At 39.7% G+C, this 21,665-nt stretch overlaps 1 protein-coding gene across 1 annotated transcript in view; it reads left to right on the forward strand.

The window, feature by feature from the left end:
- The window catches only part of STRIP2 (striatin interacting protein 2), a 46,753-nt gene extending 30,278 nt beyond the window's left edge, over positions 1-16,475 (forward strand). The window contains exons 19-21 of the mRNA XM_043872874.1: positions 10,139-10,243; positions 11,061-11,265; positions 14,023-16,475. Of these exons, the coding sequence (XP_043728809.1) occupies positions 10,139-10,243; positions 11,061-11,265; positions 14,023-14,273 (561 nt within the window). The 3' untranslated portion in view covers positions 14,274-16,475. The remainder of the gene's footprint in view (positions 1-10,138; positions 10,244-11,060; positions 11,266-14,022) is intronic.
- The last annotated feature ends 5,190 nt before the right edge of the window (positions 16,476-21,665 follow it).

The raw sequence follows: 21,665 nt of genomic DNA on the forward strand, positions 1-21,665 counted from the left end.
AAACAGATTCATGCTAGGTGTTCTCGTCCTTTCTGTGAAGCTACAGTGGCACCTGGTGGTTTCATATGGTAACCACAGATTTTTTTATTTCTTGGAAGTACTTCGCTGAGCCCAGTCATGGACTTAACTAGCTAGTTTACTCCACATAGATCCTCAATACAGTGGTTTGTTTATCTAAATTAATGGCTCTGTCCTCAGAGAGGGCTAGTGTTTATATGAGTAAGATTTATCTCTTTTTTCAGGCTCAGTGAATTAATTGAAAGCACAGCATACTGGCATTTTAAATACATAGGATTTTCTTTAAATAACATTTCAAGTTTCTTCCCCCACCCAAGACTTTAAAATCGATATATACTATTGAAGAAAATTGAGGAAATACAGAAAAATAGGGGAAAGAAAATAAAAATACCCTTATTAAATTACTTGCATATGTGCGTGCTTGTGTGCATGCTCATTTGCTCAGTTCTGTCCAACTCTTTGCAACCCCATGGACTGTAGCCGGGCAGGCTCCTCTGTCCATGGGACTCCCCAGGCAGGAATACTGGAGTGGATTGCCATGGAGTGGATTCCTCCTCCAGGAAATTTTCCCAACCCAGGAATCGAACCCATATCTCTTACATCTCCTGCATTGGCAGGTGGGTTCTTTACCACTAGCACCGCCAGGGAAGCCCAAACTACTTGTATATAACCAATGTTAATATTTGGTTGCAATTAGCTATATATATATATATGTGTGTGTGTGTGTGTGTGTGTGTGTGTATTCACTCATACACACACATATTATTTAAGAAAATAAGGACTTTACATGTCTCCATTCACATAGCTGCACATAATATTCCACTACTTAGTTTTTTTAAAAAATGATTGTTTCATGCTATTATTGGGCATTTATTACAGTATTCCTCCTATAACTCCAAAATGAACATCCTTGCACATGAATCTTTGACCTTATCTCTGATTACTTCCTTAAGATACATTCCTAGAAGTGGAGTTACTTGGCTAAGGTAGTCTTGATTCATATTTTTTCAGTTTTCTGAGTTTGAACTGAGTTCAACATCATTTGAAGCTCTAACTACATATATAATGGACATGAAATAAAGACAAAGTTAATGGTACATTAATTTCTAAATTCTCGTTTTGTCAAAATATCTAGCTCTGCAATAGGCCATCTTTACCCATGTACTAAACAGTTTCCTCACCCCCTGGCATAGGAAGTCTTACAGTTTCTAAATTTCCAAAAGTTTATATTCAAATTCAATCTACTAAACTAGGAAAAAATTAAAATTAAATCCCCAATATAAGAGAAGGAGGATGAACGTATGATTGTATAGAAGTTAGGTGAGATCTTTGGAAGCAGGTTGCTAGCGAAGGCAGGGGCTATGGCCTCAACAAGTATTATAGGATGTTCAGTGTCTGGGTGGTTGTTTTGAGCAATGGTATGAAAAATAGGTGTGTAACATGATGCTTTAGAAGTGAAATATATTAGATCTTTTCTATTTATTAATATCCTTTTAACTTTATGTGTACTTTATAACATCATGTTATTACAACAATACATTTATAATTTCTAAATAAACATACATTGTATTTTGAAGTCAATGAGTATCAGAGCTAGAAGTTTCTTAGTATTTTGCCCAATCTTACCCTCTGCTCATAAAGAAACAGGTGGAGTGGTGAAGTGTTATCCAAAGCAGAGGGTCAGGATTTACATGACCTGGCTATATGCAAAGAAATATTTGGCATTTCCTTTTAGATCAAGCAAGTGAAATTATTAAGTTCTTTTGAAAAAAATTATTTATTTTAGGCTGCACTGGGTCTTTGTTGCTGCACTTGGGCTTTAGTTTTGGCAAGTTGGAACTGCTATCTAGTTGTGGTGTGCAGGATTCTCATTGCAGTGGCTTCTCTAGTTGCAGAACACAGGCTCTAGACCTTTGGCTCAGAAGTTGCAGCTCCCAAGCTCTAGAGCACAGGCTCAGTAGTTGTGCACGGGCTTAACTGTCCCCTGGGATGTGGGATCTTCCCAGGCCGGGGATTAAACCTGTGTCCCCTGTATTGGCAGGCAATTTCTTAACCACTGGACCACCAAGGAAGGCCTAAGTTAATTCTTAAAAGGTACTTCATCACAAAATTCCTCAATTTGGGGTTTGATTTATATTCAGAAATACCTATAAAAATATGTTCATATCACTTAAATTTATATGCTTGATCCTTTCATCTATCTCTATTATTTTCTCTTTTTTTCTGTATTAGTTTCTAACCCAGATATTTACATATATTCCAGAAGATTTTTGTGTTATTGTTTTCATTTTTGTTTTATTTATGTTCAGGTATTAAGGTCTCTAGCATTCCTTTTAGGCATTATTTAGCCAGTGATTTCTGACCTCCTTAAAAAAGTCTTTGTTTTTACATTCACTGTCACTATTTAAAACCAACAATGCAATTAGCATTATTGTTTCTCTATTCTAGATAAAATGTGAACATATCATAAGGTATACATCCATTTTCCATGAAGTTTTATACAAAAGAAGGACCATGGACAAGTTTTTTTGTTTGTTTGTTTTGTTTTTGCATTTTTTTCAATTTTCCTGATTGTCACCCTTTCTATGAGTGCTAGGTGATTTTTTTTTTAAACTCACATCCCCAGATCCCTCCTCAAAGCACAAATGGTTTGCTAAAGCTTCCCAGATGACTTTGAAATTTTCTTTTCTTTTCCTGCATACCTCCTCACATCACCTTTAAGAATAATAACTCTTATACCTAGATCTAGGTCCTTAATCTGGCAGGAACTTAATTGTTAGAAATTCATATGATAAGGAAGTTATTCTAAAACAATGTGAGAAAAGAAGATGTAAGCTAATAATAGGATTTCATTTTCAGTTATGTGAACCATAATAAATTAAAAGAATCATTTACCAAAAGATGACTATTATTGTGAATTTCAATCACTAAGTATTATAACTTCGCAAATGTTTTTGCAAATAGGTTCAAATAACTGCAGGACTGACATGGCATGAAAAACCCAAGTTTGTATATAGAAAAGGCAGACAGACTGGGCTTTGCCACTACAGCTTTAAGTGATCTTGAGCAAGTTTCCTGTAGGCTGTAGGAGTTTCATCTGTAAAAGAAAGAAAGGTTAGAATTAGATGAGCATCAGCTTTCCTTAGGCTATAAAATTCTAGATTCATTATAAAACAGATAAGTTACTATTAATAATTTCAATTTCTTGTCTGAGGGAAGACAAAGACCCAGAGAACTGCCCCTTTATAAAGGATTTAAACTTCCCAAAGGTGCAAGTCTTTCTCTGAGCTCACCCATGTGACTTTCCACATGTACTTTTCCTTTCAGTAAACTTTTTACTCTTTAAAAAAAAAATAAATAATTTCAGTTTCTCAGTGAAGAGCTGGTTTTCAATTTGAAAGTAGTGTCATCACTTCAGGACTTTAATAAGCTATTAAGGATCTTCCCTGGTGGTCCAATGGCTAAGACTCCCAATGCAGGGGCCTGGGTTTGATCCCTGGTCAGGGAACTAGATCCCACATGCTGCAACTAAAGATCCTGAGTGCTGCAACTAGACGTGGCAGAGCCAAATGCATAAATATTTTTAAAAGAAAAAAAAACACGAAGGTTTGAGTTGTATTATATTTTTACACTTTGCAGCATTTCTTTAAAGGCTCAGTCACTCCCCTTTAAGGCAGGAAACCTCAGTGTTTTGTTGGTGGTGGTTTTGCTTGTTTGAAGTAAGAATTACAGTAGGACATAAGAAAGAGCTTCTCTACCATTAGGTCTGAAAGAAGCTGAGAAAGTAAGAGGTCAAACCATATTTTCTTTTAGTAAGTGTGTCTGGAATTCCTGAAGTGCGGTCAGAAGATGAGTAGTAACTAAAGACAGCGTGTTAGAATTCAGTGAGTACTGGAAATCGAGGTTTAAGCCCTGGTTGGGGCGCTTACTATGTGATCTTAGTCAAACCGCCTTCCTCTTTCTGGGCCTCAGGTTTTGCTTCTATGGATAACAGAATTGAACTAGAACAGTCAAGTCTGTTTCAGTGCTCAGATTCTTACCAATCTGATCTTCTCAGTATGAAAGGAAGAAACACTCTGTTCTTCCTTTCCTCATGAGTTAATTATCCACTTAATTGGCATAAGCCTGGGTTTTTTTGTTTGGCTTGGCTCACTCAGCAGAGCTGTGGATGGATCTTTGAGAACAGAACCATTGTGCCTTAGAAATGCTCTGAAAGGGTAGGATGTGATTGCTGAACTGAATCTTTAGACCAGAGGTGTATGCAAACAAATATTTATTTGTGAGAGTGGAACATGGGCAAATGCTTTCTTTTTTAATTTTAGCTGGCTGGAAGTGAGTTAAGTTCTTGCTTTGAATACTATTAAGTACCAGGAATGGGAGAATATAGCTAGCCAAGTGCTGCTGTTCACAAAATATATCCCCCAACAGAAGTTTGCATCTTACTTAATATGCTGAGTTCTTTAAAAAAGAAAGAAAGATGACCTGCCTTAAATGAACATTAAAAAATCTTCAAGGCGAGCAAATCTAGAGATTTCCCTGGTGGTCCAGTGGTTAAGACTCTGCCCTTACATTGCAGGGGGTGTGGGTTCAATCCTTGGTCAGGAAAATAAGACCCCACATGCCACGCAGTGCAGCCAGAAAATAAATAGAATAACAGGGCTTAAAAAAAAAATAAAAAGACTGGCAAATCCAAATAGGTACTCACAGACCTAAAGGCTTTCTGGAAAAAAAGATAATTTGTTGGGTTGGAAGAAGGGAGAAGGCTTGGGCAAGGCTCTGACAAAGCAGACAAGCCTGGGCGAGCCACTGACCAGTATGTATGCTTTCGATGCCCGCTCCATGATGCCAGAAGTGGGACTAGTTACAGGCATCAGGGAAGCATCATTAGAAGGAAAGGAGAGCAAGGCCCTGGGCAGGTGAGACTGCCTTCAGGGGGAACTAGGGCAGCTCTTAGGACTCTTGAGACTCAGCTCTCAGGAAAAGGCAGCCACAATCAACATTTTGTCACTCAAAACTTTTTAACTTTTAAGCCAACTGGAGAAAGTAAGCCACAGAGTTATTGAATGGTCAGAGCTAAAATGATCTTAAAGGTCATCTTAGTTCAACCTCTTATAGGAAACAGGGAAATTACTTGCCTGAGATGATACAGCCAGGGTCAAAGCCATGACCCAGGTGTCCTGGTGCCTATTCCAGGGCTGCTTCTACAAGACCAGGCCGCTATTTCCATACTCCATAAGGAATGCAAGGCTTTTATGCATATTAGAAATCAGGATAAAGGAAGCTCACAATGGAAATATACTTACCTGTTTTTTGTTTCACTGCTTCTTATTTTAAAAAATAAACATATAAAAGTCTGTCTCCTCTGTTAGCCACACAAGATGTCACATCTATAAAACCTGATCTGTTTTTTGGGCCAGCCAGATTAGCTAATGCACCTGAGTGGAAACTCCCATGGAAGTTTCTTTTAGAACAAAACAGATGGTTTTCATGGGACCGGTTCTAAACACAATATTGAGCATTTACTAGAGGAAAGAGATTGTTATTATTATTATTATTTTGACCACCGCATGTGGCTTGCCTGATCTTGGTTCCCTGACCCAAGATTGAACCTGGGCCCCTGTAGTAAACATGCCAAGTCCTAACCACTGGACCACCAGGGAACATCCTGGGAGAACATCATTTCTAAACAGTATTTCTGAAAAGTTTCCCTGCAACTTCTTGATCCTCAGTATTATTTATTTTTAGGAGAGCCTAATATCCTTACAAGTGTTGGCTGTTCATGTCACAGTTGATGTATGTCTACCTTGCTTGCTTCAGATTCATTTGTGTGTGTTGGGGGGTAATCTTCCACTCAACAGAAAGCAGTTGATTTCTGCTCATTCCTCACTTCTACATCCTCCTCTCACACTGAAGACATGAGGAACTTCCAAGGTGTTAGTCTGACCACCATGTATGTTAACTGATTCATGTAGCTTCTGACACCAGTATATATTTACAAGCCCCAGAATCCATAAACACTCTTATTTTTGTCCCTGAAAGATGTTTCTATGAGTAATTACCTGTTTCTGATCTGACATCCATCTGGTTGGGTGCTCACAAGCTATCAAGAAACATTCAAGAGAAACACCTGGTTCAAATTAACCATCTGCCATTTTTTCAACCATGCTAGAGAATTAAGTAATTTACTGCAATATGGTTTGATAAAGGAGGGCGGAAGTTGATTTTTTCAAAAAAATTAACTGTAATGAATATCAGATCCATCCAATACTGTTTGAAATCTGCCAGAATAATTCTTGGCTATTACCAATATAGCTTACATAAATGCAAAGTGTATGGGGGTAAAATTCTATCATCTCTTATTCTGATCCTAAAGCAGAAAGCTACACAAGAAATCTTGCTCAAATGATATTCCTATGTTCATATATCATCTTTCTAAGCAGTACTTGCTCTTGGTACAGAGTCTTCCAGGATTGGCAGCTGTGTGTCTTCAGAGGAAGGATACTGCATACTTTGAGGAGAAGGGAGGATGTGATGAGTGGGACGGAAAGGAGGAAGCATTTCATATGGAAGGCTTCACTTGAACTGACCGACAGTGACTTCCAGACTCTGTGGGAAGGAAAGCCTTGTAGATGTTGAGATAATTGTTGTTGTTCAGTCACTAAGTCCTATTCAACTCTTTGCAACTCCATGGATGCCAGGCTTCTCTGTCCTTCACTGTCTCCCAGAGTTTGCTCAAATTCATGTCCATTGAGTCAATTATGCTATCCAACCATCTCATCCTCTGCCACCCTCTTCTGTTGCCCTCAGTCTTTCCCAGCATCAGAGTCTTTTCCAGTGAGTTGATTCTTCGTGTCAGGTGGCCAAAGTAAGTATTGGAGCTTCATCTTCAACATCAGTCTTTCCAGTGAATATTCAGGGTTGATTTCCTTTAGGATTGACTGGTTTGATTTCCTTGCTGTCCAATGGACTCCCAAGAATCTTCTCTAGCACCACAATTCAATAGCATCAATTTTTTGGCACTCAGCCTTCTTTATGGTCCAGTTCTCACATCTGTACATGACTGTGGGAAAAACTTTAGCTTTAACTATATGGATCTTTGTTGGCAAAGTGATGTCTCTGCTTTTTTAATACACTAAGTTTGTCATAGCTTTTCTTCCAAGGAGCAAGCATCTTTTAATTTCATAGCTTCAGTCACTGTCAGCAGTGATTTTGGAGCCCAAGAAAATAAAAAGTCTGTCACTGTTTCTACTTTTTCCCCTTCTATTTGTCAAGAAGTGATGGGACTGGATGCCATGATCTTAGTTTTTTGAATGTTGAGTTTCAAGCCAGCTTTTCATCCTTCTCTTTCTTCCTCATCAAGAGGCTCTTTAGTTCCTCTTCACTTTCTTCCATTAGAGTGGTATCATCTGCATATCTGATAATACCAGCCTGTGATTCATCCCAGCAATCTTGATTCCAGCCTATGATTCATCCAGCCCAGCATTTCACATGATGTACTGTTCATATAAATTAAATAAATGGGATGACAGTATACAGCCTTGTCATATTCTTTTCCCAGTTTTCAACTAGTCAGTTGTTCTATGTAAGGTTCTAACTGTTCCTTCTTGATCTTCATACAGGTTTCTCAGGAGACAGGTAAAGTGGTCTGGTATTCCCATCTGTTTAAGAACTTTCCACAATTTGTTGTGATCCACACAAAGGATTTAGCATAGTCAATGAAGCAGAAGTAGATATTTTTCTGGAATTCCCTTGCTTTTTCTGTGATCTAGTGGATGTTGGTGATTTGAGCTCTGGTATCTCTGCCTTTTCTAAACCCAGTTTGTACATCTAGATGTTCTGGTTCACATACTGCTGAAGCCTAGCTTGAAGGATTTTGAGCATAACCTTACTAGCATGCAAAATGAAAGCAGTTGTACGATAGTTTTAACATTTTTGGGGATTGCCCTTCTTTAGGATTGGAATGAAAACTGGCCTTTTCCAGTCTTGTGACCATTAATGAGTTTTCCAAATTTGCTGACATATTGAGTGTAGCACTTTAACAGCGTCATCTTTAGGATTTGAAATAGCTCAGGTGGAATTCTGTCACCTCCACTTACTTTGTTCGTACTAATGCTTCCTAAGGGCCACTTGACTTTACACTCCAGGATGTCTGGCTCTAGGTGAATGACCACACCATCGTGATTATCCAGGTAATTAAGACCTTTTTGTGTAGTTCTTCTGTGTTTTTTGACCACCTCTTCTTAATTTCTTTTGCTTCTGTTAGGTCCTTTCCATTTATATCCTTTTATCATGCTCATCCTTGCATGAAATGTTCCCTTGATAGCTCAAGTTTTCTTGAAGAGCTTTCTAGTCTTTCCCATTCTGTTGTTTTCCTCTACGTCTTTGCATTATTCATTTAAGAAGGTCTTATTATCTCTCCTTGCTAACCTCTGGAACTCTGCATTCAGATAGGTATATCTTTCCCTTTCTCCCTTGCTTTTCGCTTCTTTTCTTTCTTCAGCTATTTGTAAACCCTCTCAGACAACCACTTTGCCTTCTTAAATTTCTTTTTCTTTGGGATAGTTTTGGTCACTGCCTCCTGTACCATGTTACGAACCTCTCTCCATAGTTCTTCAGGCATTTTTTCTACCAGATCCAATCACTAAGTCTATTCATCACCTCTACTGTATAATCACAAGGGATTTGATTCAGGTCATACCTGAATGGCCCATTGGTTTTTCCCTACTTTCTTCAATTTAAGCCTGAATTTTACAGTAAGGAGCTGATGATCTGAGCCATAGTCAGGTCAAGGTCTTGTTTTTGCTTACTGTATAGAGCTTCACCATCTTCTGCTGTGAAGAATATAATCAATCTGATTTCTGTATTGACCATCTGGTGATGTCCATGTGTAGAGTCATCTCTTGTCTTGTTGGAAGAGGGTGTCTGCTATGGCCAGTGTGTTCTCTTGACAAAACTGTGTTTGCCTTTATCCTGCTTCATCTTGTACTCCAAGGCCAAAAACTTGCCTATTACTCCAGATACCACTTGACTTCCTACTTTTGCGTTCCAACCCCCTATGATGAAAAGGACATCTTTTTTTTTTTTTTTTTTTTTGGTATTAGTTCTAGAAGGTCTTGTAGGTCTTCACAGAACCATTCAACTTCAGCTTCTTCAGCATTAGTGGTTGTGGCATAGACTTAGATTCCTGTGATGTTGAATGGTTTACCTTGGAAACAAACCAAGATCATTCTGTCATTTTTGAGACTGCACCCAAGTACTGCATTTTGGACTCTTTTGTTGACTATGAGGGCTACTCTTTCTTTTAAGGGATTTTTGCCCATAGTAGTAGATGTAATGGTCATCCAAATTAAATTCGTCCATTCCTGTCCATTTTAGTTCACTGATTCCTAAAATGTCGATGTTCACTCTTGCCGTCTCCTGCTTGACCACATCCAATTTACCTTGATTCATGGACCTATAACATTCCAAGTTCCTATGCAACATTGTTCTTTACAGCATCAGACTTTACTTTCGCCACCAGACACATCCACAACTAAGGATCGTTTCCACTTTGGCCCAGATGCTTCATTCTTTCTGGAGCTATTAGTAATTGCCCTCCACTCTTCTCCTTAGCATGTTGGACACCTTCTAACCTGAGGGGGCTTATCTTCCCAGGTCTCATATCTTTTTGCATTTTCATGCTGTTTGTGGGGTTCTCACCGCAAGAAAACTGGAGTGGCTTGCCATTCCCTTCTCCATTGGACCACGTTTTGTCAGAACTCTCCACTGTGACCCTTTTGTCTTGGATGGCCCTGCTTGGGCATGGCTCATAGCTTCATTGAGTTACGCAAGCCCCTTCGTCATGACAAGGCTATGATCCATGAAGGGTTGAGATAATACTCTCTCAGTGTTAGTTGCTCAGTTGTGTTTGACTTTGCAACCCCATGGGCTGTAGTCCGCCAGGCTCCTCTGTCCATGAATTCTCCAGGCAAGAATACTGGAGTGGGTTGCCATTCCCTTCTCCAGGGGATCTTCCCAACCCAGGGAGCAAACCTAGGTCTCCTGCATTGCAGGCAGATTCTTTACCATCTGAGCCACCAGGGAAGCCCCATGAGATAATGATGGGCATGGCTTATTACAGGAAGCTGGAGACAACAACCAGTTCTGCTGGAGGAACCTCTTTTCCTGCATCAATCTCCTGAGGCTGCTCAATAAACTAACCAAATGGAAGCATTCCAGAACCATGGTGAGTAGGACTTCAGACCATGGTGTTCACTAACTGGATTTTTTAAATTTTTATTAAATATGGACTTCCTGCTTTGTGAACTCTATAGACAGACACTGAATTCTCCATAAGACTTGGCACCTCCTAATTCTAGGCACTTATTTTATAATTATTTCCCAATCCATTTCTTTTTGGGGAACCGAATATGGACCCTCCCTCAGGGCAGCTCTGGTAAGGAAGTTAGCATTGTTTTTTGGATTATAGTCACGCATTATAGTCATGATACAAGTCTAAGATTGCTCACTGCAGCATTATTTGTAATCATCAAAGATTGGAAGCAACATAAATGTTCATTAATACCAACTGGTTAAATAATTTATGGTACATCATTACAGTAGAATGTAAATAAAACCATTTAAAAGAATGAGATAGTTCTATACTGCTTTGGAATAATTTTCCAATTATATTGTTAAGTAAAAATCAAGGTGTGGAATAGTATGAAAGGGTGTATATTTGATATCATTTTTGTTGATAAAAGTAATGCCTACATACATACAGTTACCTCCAGAGGATACACTGGTAACCGTAGAAATGGCATGAGTGGCTGACAAAATTTTTTGACCCTTTGAATATTAGATATTTTGAATTGTGAAATGTAAATGGAGTGCTTCCTTTCTTTTCTTAAAGACTAAGTCTAAATGAGGCCTGGACCATAGATTTCCCAAAACTCGCCACGGTAGTCTGAGGTTCGGCTTAATTTATCTGTGAGTTGGAAATTCCAGGAAACTTTAGATCCTTATCTATCTTTCTTCACCCTTACCCCTCTTTAAATGGACAGATGCTGGTGGTATTTAAATCTGCTCCAATCCTAAAGCGGGCCCTCAAGGTCAAACAGGCCATGCTGCAACTTTATGTGCTGAAGCTGCTGAAAATACAGACCAAGTACTTGGGGCGCCAGTGGAGGAAAAGCAACATGAAAACCATGTCAGCCATTTACCAGAAAGTGCGCCACCGCATGAATGACGACTGGGCTTACGGGAATGGTGAGTGTTCTCAGAGCTTTTGGCCTCTGGGAGTGGCCCGGGGTTTAAACAAAGCTAATTAGACCTCTCTACTCTTTTGGTACGAACTGTTAACATATTTTGCATAAGAAAATATGTGACAATAGTCAGGTGCTGCTGTAACAAACAGTACGGCACTGCCATGTACCCTATTCCAAGTAAACTGTGGTAATTCATTATTATAAAACCAGTCACTTGAGGGATCATTACCCCTTTTCAGAATGTTCCTTTAAGTGACAGGTTTCTCTGAGAGGTTCTTAAGATTAAAAAACTCTTTGCGACCCCATGGACTGTAGCCCACCAGGCTCCTCTATCCATGGAATTCTCCAGGCAAGAATACTGGAGTGAGTTGCCATTTCCTTCTCCCGGGGATCTTCCTGACCCAGGGATTGAATGTGAGTCTCCTACATTACATGTCTGAGCCACCAGGGAAGCCATAAAATTAAAATAACCTTTAATTATTACAAAGCAGTTAGAAAATACAAGGAAGCAAACACTTTACTGTATTATCATATTTATGCCACATTTGTACCACCCAAAGATTGAAACAGAAATCTTTTTTTTTCGTTTATTTTTATTGGAGGATAATTACTTTTTTTTTTATTAGTTGGAGGCTAATTACTTTTTTTTTCCAGAAATCTTATTATATATTCTTACAGATTTTTTCTTCTACATATATGTATAGGTTTTAGTTAAATGAAAGTAAATTGTATATGCTCTTTTATAATCTTCTCTTTTTAGTTAACATTATCTTTACCTTTCCATATCAGTATATGTTCATTTTATCTAATAATCAAGTCCATGTTCAGAATTTCCCACTTGCCCCGAAATGTTATTTAAAGCCTTTTTTTTCCCAAGTCATAATCTAGCCTAGGACCACAAATTTCATCTGATTGTTATGTCCTTTTATTTGTTTTGAATCTAGCAGGTTTTGTTTTCCATAACACTGACAAAACTGAAGAACTAAGCCAGCTCTCCTACAGAATATCCACCTTCTGGACTTGTCTGCTTGCTTCTTTGTGGTTTCATTTACCTTATTTCTCTATCTCTGGCATTATCTGTAGACTAAAAGGTAGATCTAAAGGTTTGATTAATTCAACTTAAATCTTTTTGGCTATAGTACAGTCTAGGTAATGTATTATGCTATAGTGAACTGCATACTGTATCACATATTGCATCACATATCACATATTGTATCAGGAGACAGTATATTTCTGATTGACCTACCAAGATATTATAGGCTTACGAGAGCTGGAAGAATTTATTTTGAAGAGCTGTCGTGGGATTTGGCCATCATTTGCATAATTGTGTTTAAGAGTTATTGGTTAGATCATTAATGATTTGTCTTTGCTGGGATTTGTCACCTGCCTGAGTATAGAGGATGTGGCTTCCCTGGTGGCTTAGATGGTAAAGCGTCTGCCTGCAATGTGGGAGACCCAGGTTTGATCCATGAGTTGGGAAGAGTCCCTGGAGAAGGAAATGGCAACCCACTCCAGTACTCTTGCCTGGAAAACTCCATGGATGGAGGAGCCTGGTAGTCTACAGTCCATGGAGTCACAAAGAGTCGGACACGACTGAGCGACTTCACTTTCTTTTGAATATAGAGGATGCTGCAGTAAATAGAGTGCAGAGAACTAAGGGAACCATATGATCGGCAGTTAATAAGCCAGTATGCAACTTCTCTAAGACCTAAAGCACAATTAACTGTTTAAGTTCTTGTGAGGTGAAAGAAAGTGAAAGTGGAGTCACTCAGTCATGTCTTGACTCTTTGCAACACCATGGACTGTAGCCTGCCAGGTTCCGCTGTCCATGGGATCCTGCAGGCAAGAATACTGGAGTGGGTTGCCATTTCCTTCTCCAAGGGATCTTCCCAACCCAGGGACTGAACCCCGGTCTCCTGCATTGCAGGCAGATTCTTTACCCTCTGAGCTATCAGGGAAGCCTAACACCTAAGTTCTTCTAGGTTTTTAAAACATGGGCATGTTTTATCTTGCAGATGGCAATCTGTCACTGCTGCCATCATGAGCCCAAACCCAAGCTGCACCTGTTGAGTGCGAGACATGAAAAAATCTGGGAAATACATACCTCTGGCCCTGAAATAAGTGTCTAAATGGGGTAAATAGAAGCAAAGCAGATTGTTTTCTGTTTTAACTTTCTTGGAAGACTTCACCTCATAATATTAACATAAGCTGCATATGGATTTATCATGCTCAGGATGGGGTGGGGGTGGATCCAGGAAGCCAAGAAAGTCTTTAGTAGTTAGTCCATGCTGATTCTCCTTGTGCCCCTTCCCACCTCTTACCATTCCTTGAAAACTGTGATTTCTTTCAAATGGGTAACTTCCATTTCCAAGGAAAGTTCAGTAGAGGGAATTGAGTTGCTATTTGGGGAAAATATAATATATATAATTAGTAATAGAGTGAAATAATGAAAAGGAAATGCAATAAAAAGAGGTTCATCTCCCTCGGGGCCCTCATCTCCTTCTCAGTGATTATCACTGTTAGCCAGTTTCTAGATGCTTCCAAAGATAGTCTCTACATGTATAAGCACATGTACATGGGCATGTATCTTTTAAACCTGACTGGCAGCATGTTATGTACTTACTTTGTACATTGCTCTTTGCAAAAAGGGGAATTCTGAGCTGTTCCATTGTTGGTGCCCCATAGACCATGCTCTGTGCTAAGATGAGGAGTGTCCTGAGTTGTATACACCTTTTTCTTTCTAATCTTCCCAATACAGACATCGATGCCAGGCCATGGGACTTCCAAGCAGAAGAATGCACCTTGAGGGCCAACATTGAAGCTTTTAACAGCCGCCGGTACGACAGACCCCAGGACTCTGAGTTTTCACCTGTGGATAACTGCTTGCAGAGTGTGCTGGGGCAGAGGTTGGATCTGCCTGAGGATTTCCACTATTCCTATGAGCTCTGGCTGGAGAGAGAGGTGTTTTCACAGCCCATCTGTTGGGAGGAGCTGCTCCAGAATCACTGACTGAGCTCTTGTCAACAAGCATCTGATAGGTGGGGGTTGGCTCCAATAAATGGTGCTCTGCCAACCCTGCCCACTCAGCCTTTGTTTCCAGCCCTGGGAGTGCTTGCTCGGGGTAGAGCTGGCCTAGCCTTAGGACACCTAGCGTGGTTCAGGACTGTTCTGGGGACAGTTAGGTCTGGAGATAGTACAAGGCTGGGATCCTGGGTGATAAAAAAAAAATTGATTTCCTTGCCCTGGGGTCATTTGGGTGCCCAGCTGCCCTTGAAATCTCCTGCTGGATCAGTCCTGGCCAGCTCTTTTGTGGGACCGCTCTCTCCTCTAGTCTTGCCTAGAACCAGGCTAGCCTCTGCTGGCCCCAAGAGTGGGAATAAGTTTATTATGGCATTTGACTTATAGCATTCATCATAGGTAATAGGAACTGCAGGTCATAAAATAGCGAGGACATTTTCTTCTTGCTCACCCCGGATTACCAGAGGGTTTGCAAACCTAACATTGAAATTAAGTCTGTATTTTAAAAGTTAACATTTTGACACCTCTTTCTAAAATTCGCTCTAAGATTTTTAGAGCACCTGCATCTTTTCTGTGAAGGGTGATGGTTTACTGTTACATAAATACTGCATGTTAGAGAAAAGTATATCATGTAAAGTGTTTTTTCTTTATTCCTTAAGAGATCTATGTTCAATGTGAAATTTCCTTGTGTACTCAATGTACGGCATGGAGTGATCTGCCACAAACCAATAAGAAACAGTCAGGCCTCCTCCAAGGATGTTTCATGTTTTTCTGAAACCACTTCAGTCTTAAAAGGACTGAGTACATTGCAGAAAATTACTCTTTTCACCCAGGTCATTTTTAAATGACAGGCTAACTATAGGAGGTTTTATTTATTGAGATGACACGTCCATTAGTGCTCATGATCGATTTATTTTTTAATGAAATAGAACACCAAGAGAATCACAGCTTACCATTTTTCTTTTTCTCCTATGTTGATTAGTGATTTTGTACCCCCCTTTTTACTGCTAGCAGTTTCAAAGTGTCCTGTGGATATTTAGAAATTCTGTTTCTACCTAAAAGTATTACACATTTCTTTGAAAATGTAAGGATTCATGTACCAACCTCTTTAAACTTCTCTCTCTTACAGCAGAATCACATGCTTCCCAACTGAAACAGTTTTTAGGAAAGTTTCTAATTCAGTCAGGATCATTTTATTTCTCTTCTGTCCTCCAAGTTATGGCATCTGTAGTTTCAAGCTTTTTTACTTTAAATGCCCCCTCTCTGCAACAAGGACACTACTGAATCTTTTGTGTGATGGCACTAGGCCACTTTTATGGTGCCAGGAGGTCTAGTCAAAATCAGCTTATTCACTTCACCCTTTGTCAACCACAGTCTCTCTCAGAAGTCATAATTTTTTATGCTAATAATTTCCAAAGAAACTAAACCAAAACTCTGATCATAGCTTGGATTTTACCTCCTTGTGCTGTAGAACAGCAGGATTTTTGTTTCTTTGTTTCTGGTGAGATCATGAAGAATGTTAAGTATGTAATGGATGAAACTTACATTTCATCTGAAGTCTGTAAATTTCACCTGAGTAACACAGCAGTCCTCATTGCAATTAAAATTTACTGAGTGTATCATTATTGAACTCTATTTTATGATTTTAATGTGCTTTAAGTGAAAGGACAACTTTTAAGGAAAGAGCAATTATCAGTCTATTTATTTTGAATATATAGTATATAGTATTTAATTTAATCAAGAACAGGTTACTCTTAAAAATATGCACATGAATGCTTTCTAAGGCATAGATAACATTTCATACTCTCTTTAAATAAATCGTCTCTAAGGGAAGATTAATTCTCAGTGCAGATGGGAAAACTGAGGCACCAAGGATACATGATTAGTTTCAAATCACATCATTTTTCTACTGACTTTCTAGGACTAGCATTCAGGTACTGAAAGCCAGTCCTATAAGTTACAGTGATTTATTTGAATCTCCCAATTTGAGAATACGTGTGTGTGTATGTGGTTAGGAATAAATTCAGAGTAACTAATCAATGATGATTACTGTTACAACATGGAAGAACATTATTTCAGTGATTTATAAAGTAGAAGATTTTTATTTGTGAATGTTTCAGTAAAGTTTGTGTTGATTGTTCATAACACTATATATCTACTGAAACACTTTAATAAAAAGAGAATTGAACCAGAGTTAGAAATTGGTCTTTGACTTCTTCAACACAAGAGAATCTTAAAGACGTTAGATCTAGAAAGGAAAGTTAAAGGGCTGCCTGTGGGTAGACTAATATAAACAACTGCAAAATCTCAGTGACTTCTGACAAAACTTTTTCTCTTGTTATTGGTCCTGGCAGGTAGCTGCTACTCAGCTCAACTCAGGTTAACTTTCTAGATTAACTCTACTCCAGATGCTGTCTTATTCTGGCACTAGGCTGATGGAATAGCCCCTACCTGGAACATGCTGTTTTCATAGTAAAGGGCAGGTGCAAAAGACCGAACCATACCACTTAAGCACATTTAAAGCTCCTGCTTGGATGTGGCACAGGTCAAATTGCTCATAGAGAAAGTGTTAGTCATTCAGTCGTGTCTGACTCTCTGCAACCCCAGGGACTGTAGCCCGCCAGGCTCCTCTGTCCATGGAATTCTCCAAGCAAGAATACTGGAGTGGGTTGCCATTCCCTCCTCCATGGGATCTTCCCAACCCAAGGATCAAACCCAGGTCTCCTGCATGGCAGGCAAATTCTTTACCATCTGAGCCGCCAGGGGAGCCCAAATTGCTCATATTCTACTGGCAAAAAGCAGTTGACGTGGATGAGCCTAACGTTGGACCAGAGAAGCGTACTACCTATAGGGAGGCAGTTGCAACCAGTCATACAGGTAGACAGTCACAGCAGCTTCCCAGGTTGCTCTTGAGATCCATGGTGGGATTTTCTGAGATGCTTTTTTTTTTTTTTTTTTTAATGACTGCGCTATTTGTCTTGCAGGATCTCAGTTCCCCAACCAGGGATTGAACCCAGGCCATGGAAGTGAAAGTCAGGAATTCTAACCCCTAGGCCACCAGGGAACTCTAGACCTTCCTTGTCCATAGATCCTCAGCTCTTCCACCTGAAAAGTATTAATCGTTGTCATATAAAGACCAGTGTTCTGTGCTTTCTGTTTCCCCCCAAGTAGAATTCTTTTTTCCCTAGTCCTTCTTGAGATGACCCATATTTACAATAAAAATAGCTGGGATTAAGAATGTCCTTGTGACAAATTCCCTGGCGGCCCACTGGTTAAGACGCAATGCTTTCACTGCCAGGGCCTGGGTTCAATCCCTGGTCAGGGAGCTAAGATCCCACAAGATGCATGGCATGGCCAAAAAAAAAGAATGCACCTGTGATTTTGGAACAAAAATGACACTGGTTTATACAACAATCAAATTCATGACTTTGCTCTCATTGGATGCTATAATTGATGAGCTCTGTAGCCACCTAAATATCCTTACATCTTTTGCCATATTCACAGGTTCCAGGAATGAAGACATGGACATACCTTTTAGAGGGTCACCATTCAACCCACTGAAACTCATCAGACACTAACAAATAGCAATATTGGTTTATTTACTCTTATCAGTATTAGAGGTATAATGCAAGACCCAGGGAAGTTACTTTTATTTAGAAAATACTTGCAGCTATTGATGTAGTCAAAAGAGATTCAAGTAAAGAAAATTTTAGGCTTGGGTAGAGGATATCACATGAGGGAACGTGTAAAACGGAAGAATACATTTATGTGTTGGTATTCTTATTAAGAAGGTACGTGTAAAAAATTCAAATAATTCTCAGAGTACACAATGAAAAATGTAATCTCCCAACCCAGATCTCGTCTTGTTCCCCAGAATTAATCACTGTCAGTGATTTATTTTTATTTTTTATTCTTTCAGAAAATTCCCATAATATCCATCTCTTTGTCATCGACTTTTTTTTTTTTTTTTTTTTTTACAGATAGGAGCACAATGTACTGTTCTACTCTTTCTCTTATTTATCCTGGAGATCTGTTTTTCTATATCAGTGTTCTCTTGTATGGTTAAATTTAATATATCAAATAATTCTTCCTTAACTCTGCTTTCCAACATTTTCCAGCTAAGAAATGTTAGGGCCAGTGCTTAAGACTCCAAGCTTGCATTACAGGGAACACAGGTTCAATTTCTGGTCAGGGAACTAAGATCCCATATGTGGTGCAGCCAAAAAGAAAAGAGATTGACTTTAAAAAGAAATGTTAGAAGAAAAGGTATAGACGGGAAGGACAGGGTGTATGCATGTGTGTATGTTGTGGTGGGGATGAGGTTAAGAGAGATTCACTCAGTTCTCACAGCAATGGACCAAAGCTAGCTGAAATACAATCTCCTACCAGCAGTTCTGGCCATTCAGACTCTCAGCTCCTGTAAGCTGAATGAGATTATATCTGAGTGGGCTGTGGGGGATGCATAGCCTGTTTGCTCCTTTAGTAATTAGTCAGACTTAAATTTCAAAAAGCAAGATTTAAATTTTTTACTTTTATTTTATGGAAAAGAAAATAACCAAAGCCTTTCAAAGGAACTGCAAGAGTACAAAAGTCATCCCACCTCTGCCCAAACACCTTTAGTGACAGTGACTTTCTTACTAAATAAGACAGCGCCATCTGTCCCCTTGCCTCCAAATGGAAACATTACTTTGAATATTCTGTAACTTTTTGTTCAAATGCTTAATGGAGCTGGCAGGACAAAGATCCTCCATGTGGATGCCTGTGAAATATGTCTTTGCTGCAAGATATGAGATAATTTACCCAGAAAGGCCGTACAGCATAAGGGCTCAGATTGACGGTGCTGGACGCCAACTTGGTGAGTTGTAATATCCAGGCTCTGCCTCCATGAGCTGTGTGGTAAGTGACAAGTTATTTCATCTCTCTACGCCTCAGATTAGTAGTAGTGTTAGTCATATCCAACTCTTTGTGACCCCATGGACTGTAGGCTCCTCTGTCCATGGAGTTCTCCAAGCAAGAATACAGGAGTGGATTGCCATTTCCTTCTCCAATGCCTCAGATTCCCATCTATAAATGGAAATAATAATACTACCCACTTTCACTAGAATTATAGGGATTAAATGTATCAATGTAGTAGTGCTTAGAATAATGTTAAACATGAGTACTCAATAACTGCTGGTTATTCCCACCTCATTCCCCTATTAAAGAATCTTCCAGCAGGAATAGTATTTAAATTTAAATTCTCTAGCTCAGGGGTCAGCAAACTATAGCCCAAATTTGGCCCACCAGCAGTTTTATACAACCTGTGAGTTAAGAATGGTTTTTACATTCTTAAATGCTTAGGTGGCGGTGGTGGGGGTGGGGGGTGGGGGGCGGGAAATCAATAGAGGAAAAATATCTTATGACACATGAAAATTCTAGGACATTAAATTTTAGTTTCCATGATAATTTTATTGGAACACAGTCACGCTCATTTGTTCATGTGCTGTCTATAAATGCTTTCATTCTACATCAGCAGAGTTGAGTAGTTGGAAAAGAGGATACAAGGCCTGAAAAGCCTAAAACATTTACTTTCTGAGTTTGCCAACCCCTGCCCTAGATAATTTCCTGAGTCTGCCCCACCTGGTCTTACTGCACTCCAAGGTTCTCACTGTTGGGACCCTAGTGCTTGAGATTATCTACAAAGAATTTTATTTTTTCTGCAACTTCCTCTTCAAAATTCAGGCTACAATGGATGAAGTGAATGCAGTGCTATACTGTTGAACTTAATGAGATAAAAAGAAAAAGGGAGGGAAGGAAGGAAGAGGAGGAGGGAGGGAGGAAGGAAGAAACCACCAGAGTAGAAAGGAAGAAACAGGAATTTTTTAATGTAACTTCTAAGAAAGATAGTGACAGAATATTCTAAGTTTGAATATTCTAAGAATGCACACTTTATTTCTGGCAATTTTTTTTAAGAACAGCACAGTTAATGTTACTATTTATAAAGAAGACATAAGGATGTGTACTCATAAACAGATAAAATTAGTGCTTTTCTAATGTGAGTTTGAATAGTTATCTAAATTTAACATCATCTTTCAGTTTACACAGGAAGATTTGTTCAGTTCTTGTAGAACAAACGGATCTTAAGCCCTGAACATTAAGTGATTCTTAAGTGGACTGGTATTTAGAAAAATGCTTATGTTGTCGATGACATTTTCCTTTGATTCTAACAGCAACCTGTGCTGTTTGTTGTAAGGAGGTCTGCCTTTCAGCCCCACACCTCAGCAGCCCTCCTCGCCTCCTGCAGGTCAGTGCTAAGGCTTTCTCCAGTGCAAAGACTGATGACTCTTTCGGTCAGTGGGAAATGGTGCTGCCATTGAAGTTGTACCAGTTGTCACTAGCCCATCCATTTTATGTTCCACCTGTCCACTTTCATGCTTGCTTGTGCTTTCTATGTTTTGGTTTTTTTTTTTTTTTTTTTCAGACCTCCAATCTGGAACTCAGGAAAAGCAGGATGAGAACAGATCTGAAGCTGAGTCAGGTAGACTTTAACCTGAGAAAGCTGTGACAACCCACTGACTGTAAGCAAGGAGTATGAGCCGCCCCAACCCAGGGACTGAGACAGGGGGCCAGCAGAGGAGAAAGCACAGGTCTTCTCCTAAAAGTAGCTGGAACTTGGGTTTGCTTTGCTGATTAAGGATTAGAGAAAGGAAATATATGAGAACCTGGTACATAAATACCCCCCTTTGGAAGCCAGTTCATCAAACATACTGAAGGAAAACAAAAACATCTGACCTTGGTTGCAGCCTTTCGGGCCCCGCCCCTGCTCTGGGTCCAGTCTCCTCCTCCTTCCCTGGGCCTGCAATGTCCTGTCTCCTGACCTTGACATAGCTGATTCCTCATCATCCAAATCTCAGCTAAACCTCAGAGAGACCTTCCCCATCCACCATTCTAAGAGTTGTCAGCCATCATCACATCAATTTAATAAACTCAACGTAATACATCCTGTTGCACCTATCATTTTTATGTCTGCCACACCCCCCACATGACCCCCCCCTCCCCCACCTCCACCCCCTTCCCAAAGGAAAAAGGAACTTTGCTGCATTTAGGGCTGAATTCCTGGGCCCAAAACTGAGAATCAGGCACATGATAGATGCCTGATAACTTGAATAAAAAGAAAGGAGCTGCTGCTGCTGCTGCTAAGTCACTTCAGTCGTGCCCAACTCTGTGCAGCCCCATAGACAGCAGCCCACCAGGCTCACCCGCCCCTGGGATTCTCCAGGCAAGAACACTGGAGTGGGTTGCCATTTCCTTCTCCAATGCATGAAAGTGAAAAGTGAAAGCGAAGTCGCTCAGTCGTGTCCGACTCTTAGCGACCCCATGGACTGCAGCCTACCAGGCTCCTCC

The sequence above is a fragment of the Cervus elaphus genome, chromosome 18, assembly GCF_910594005.1.
Source record: "Cervus elaphus chromosome 18, mCerEla1.1, whole genome shotgun sequence".
NCBI classification, from domain to species: domain Eukaryota; kingdom Metazoa; phylum Chordata; class Mammalia; order Artiodactyla; family Cervidae; genus Cervus; species Cervus elaphus.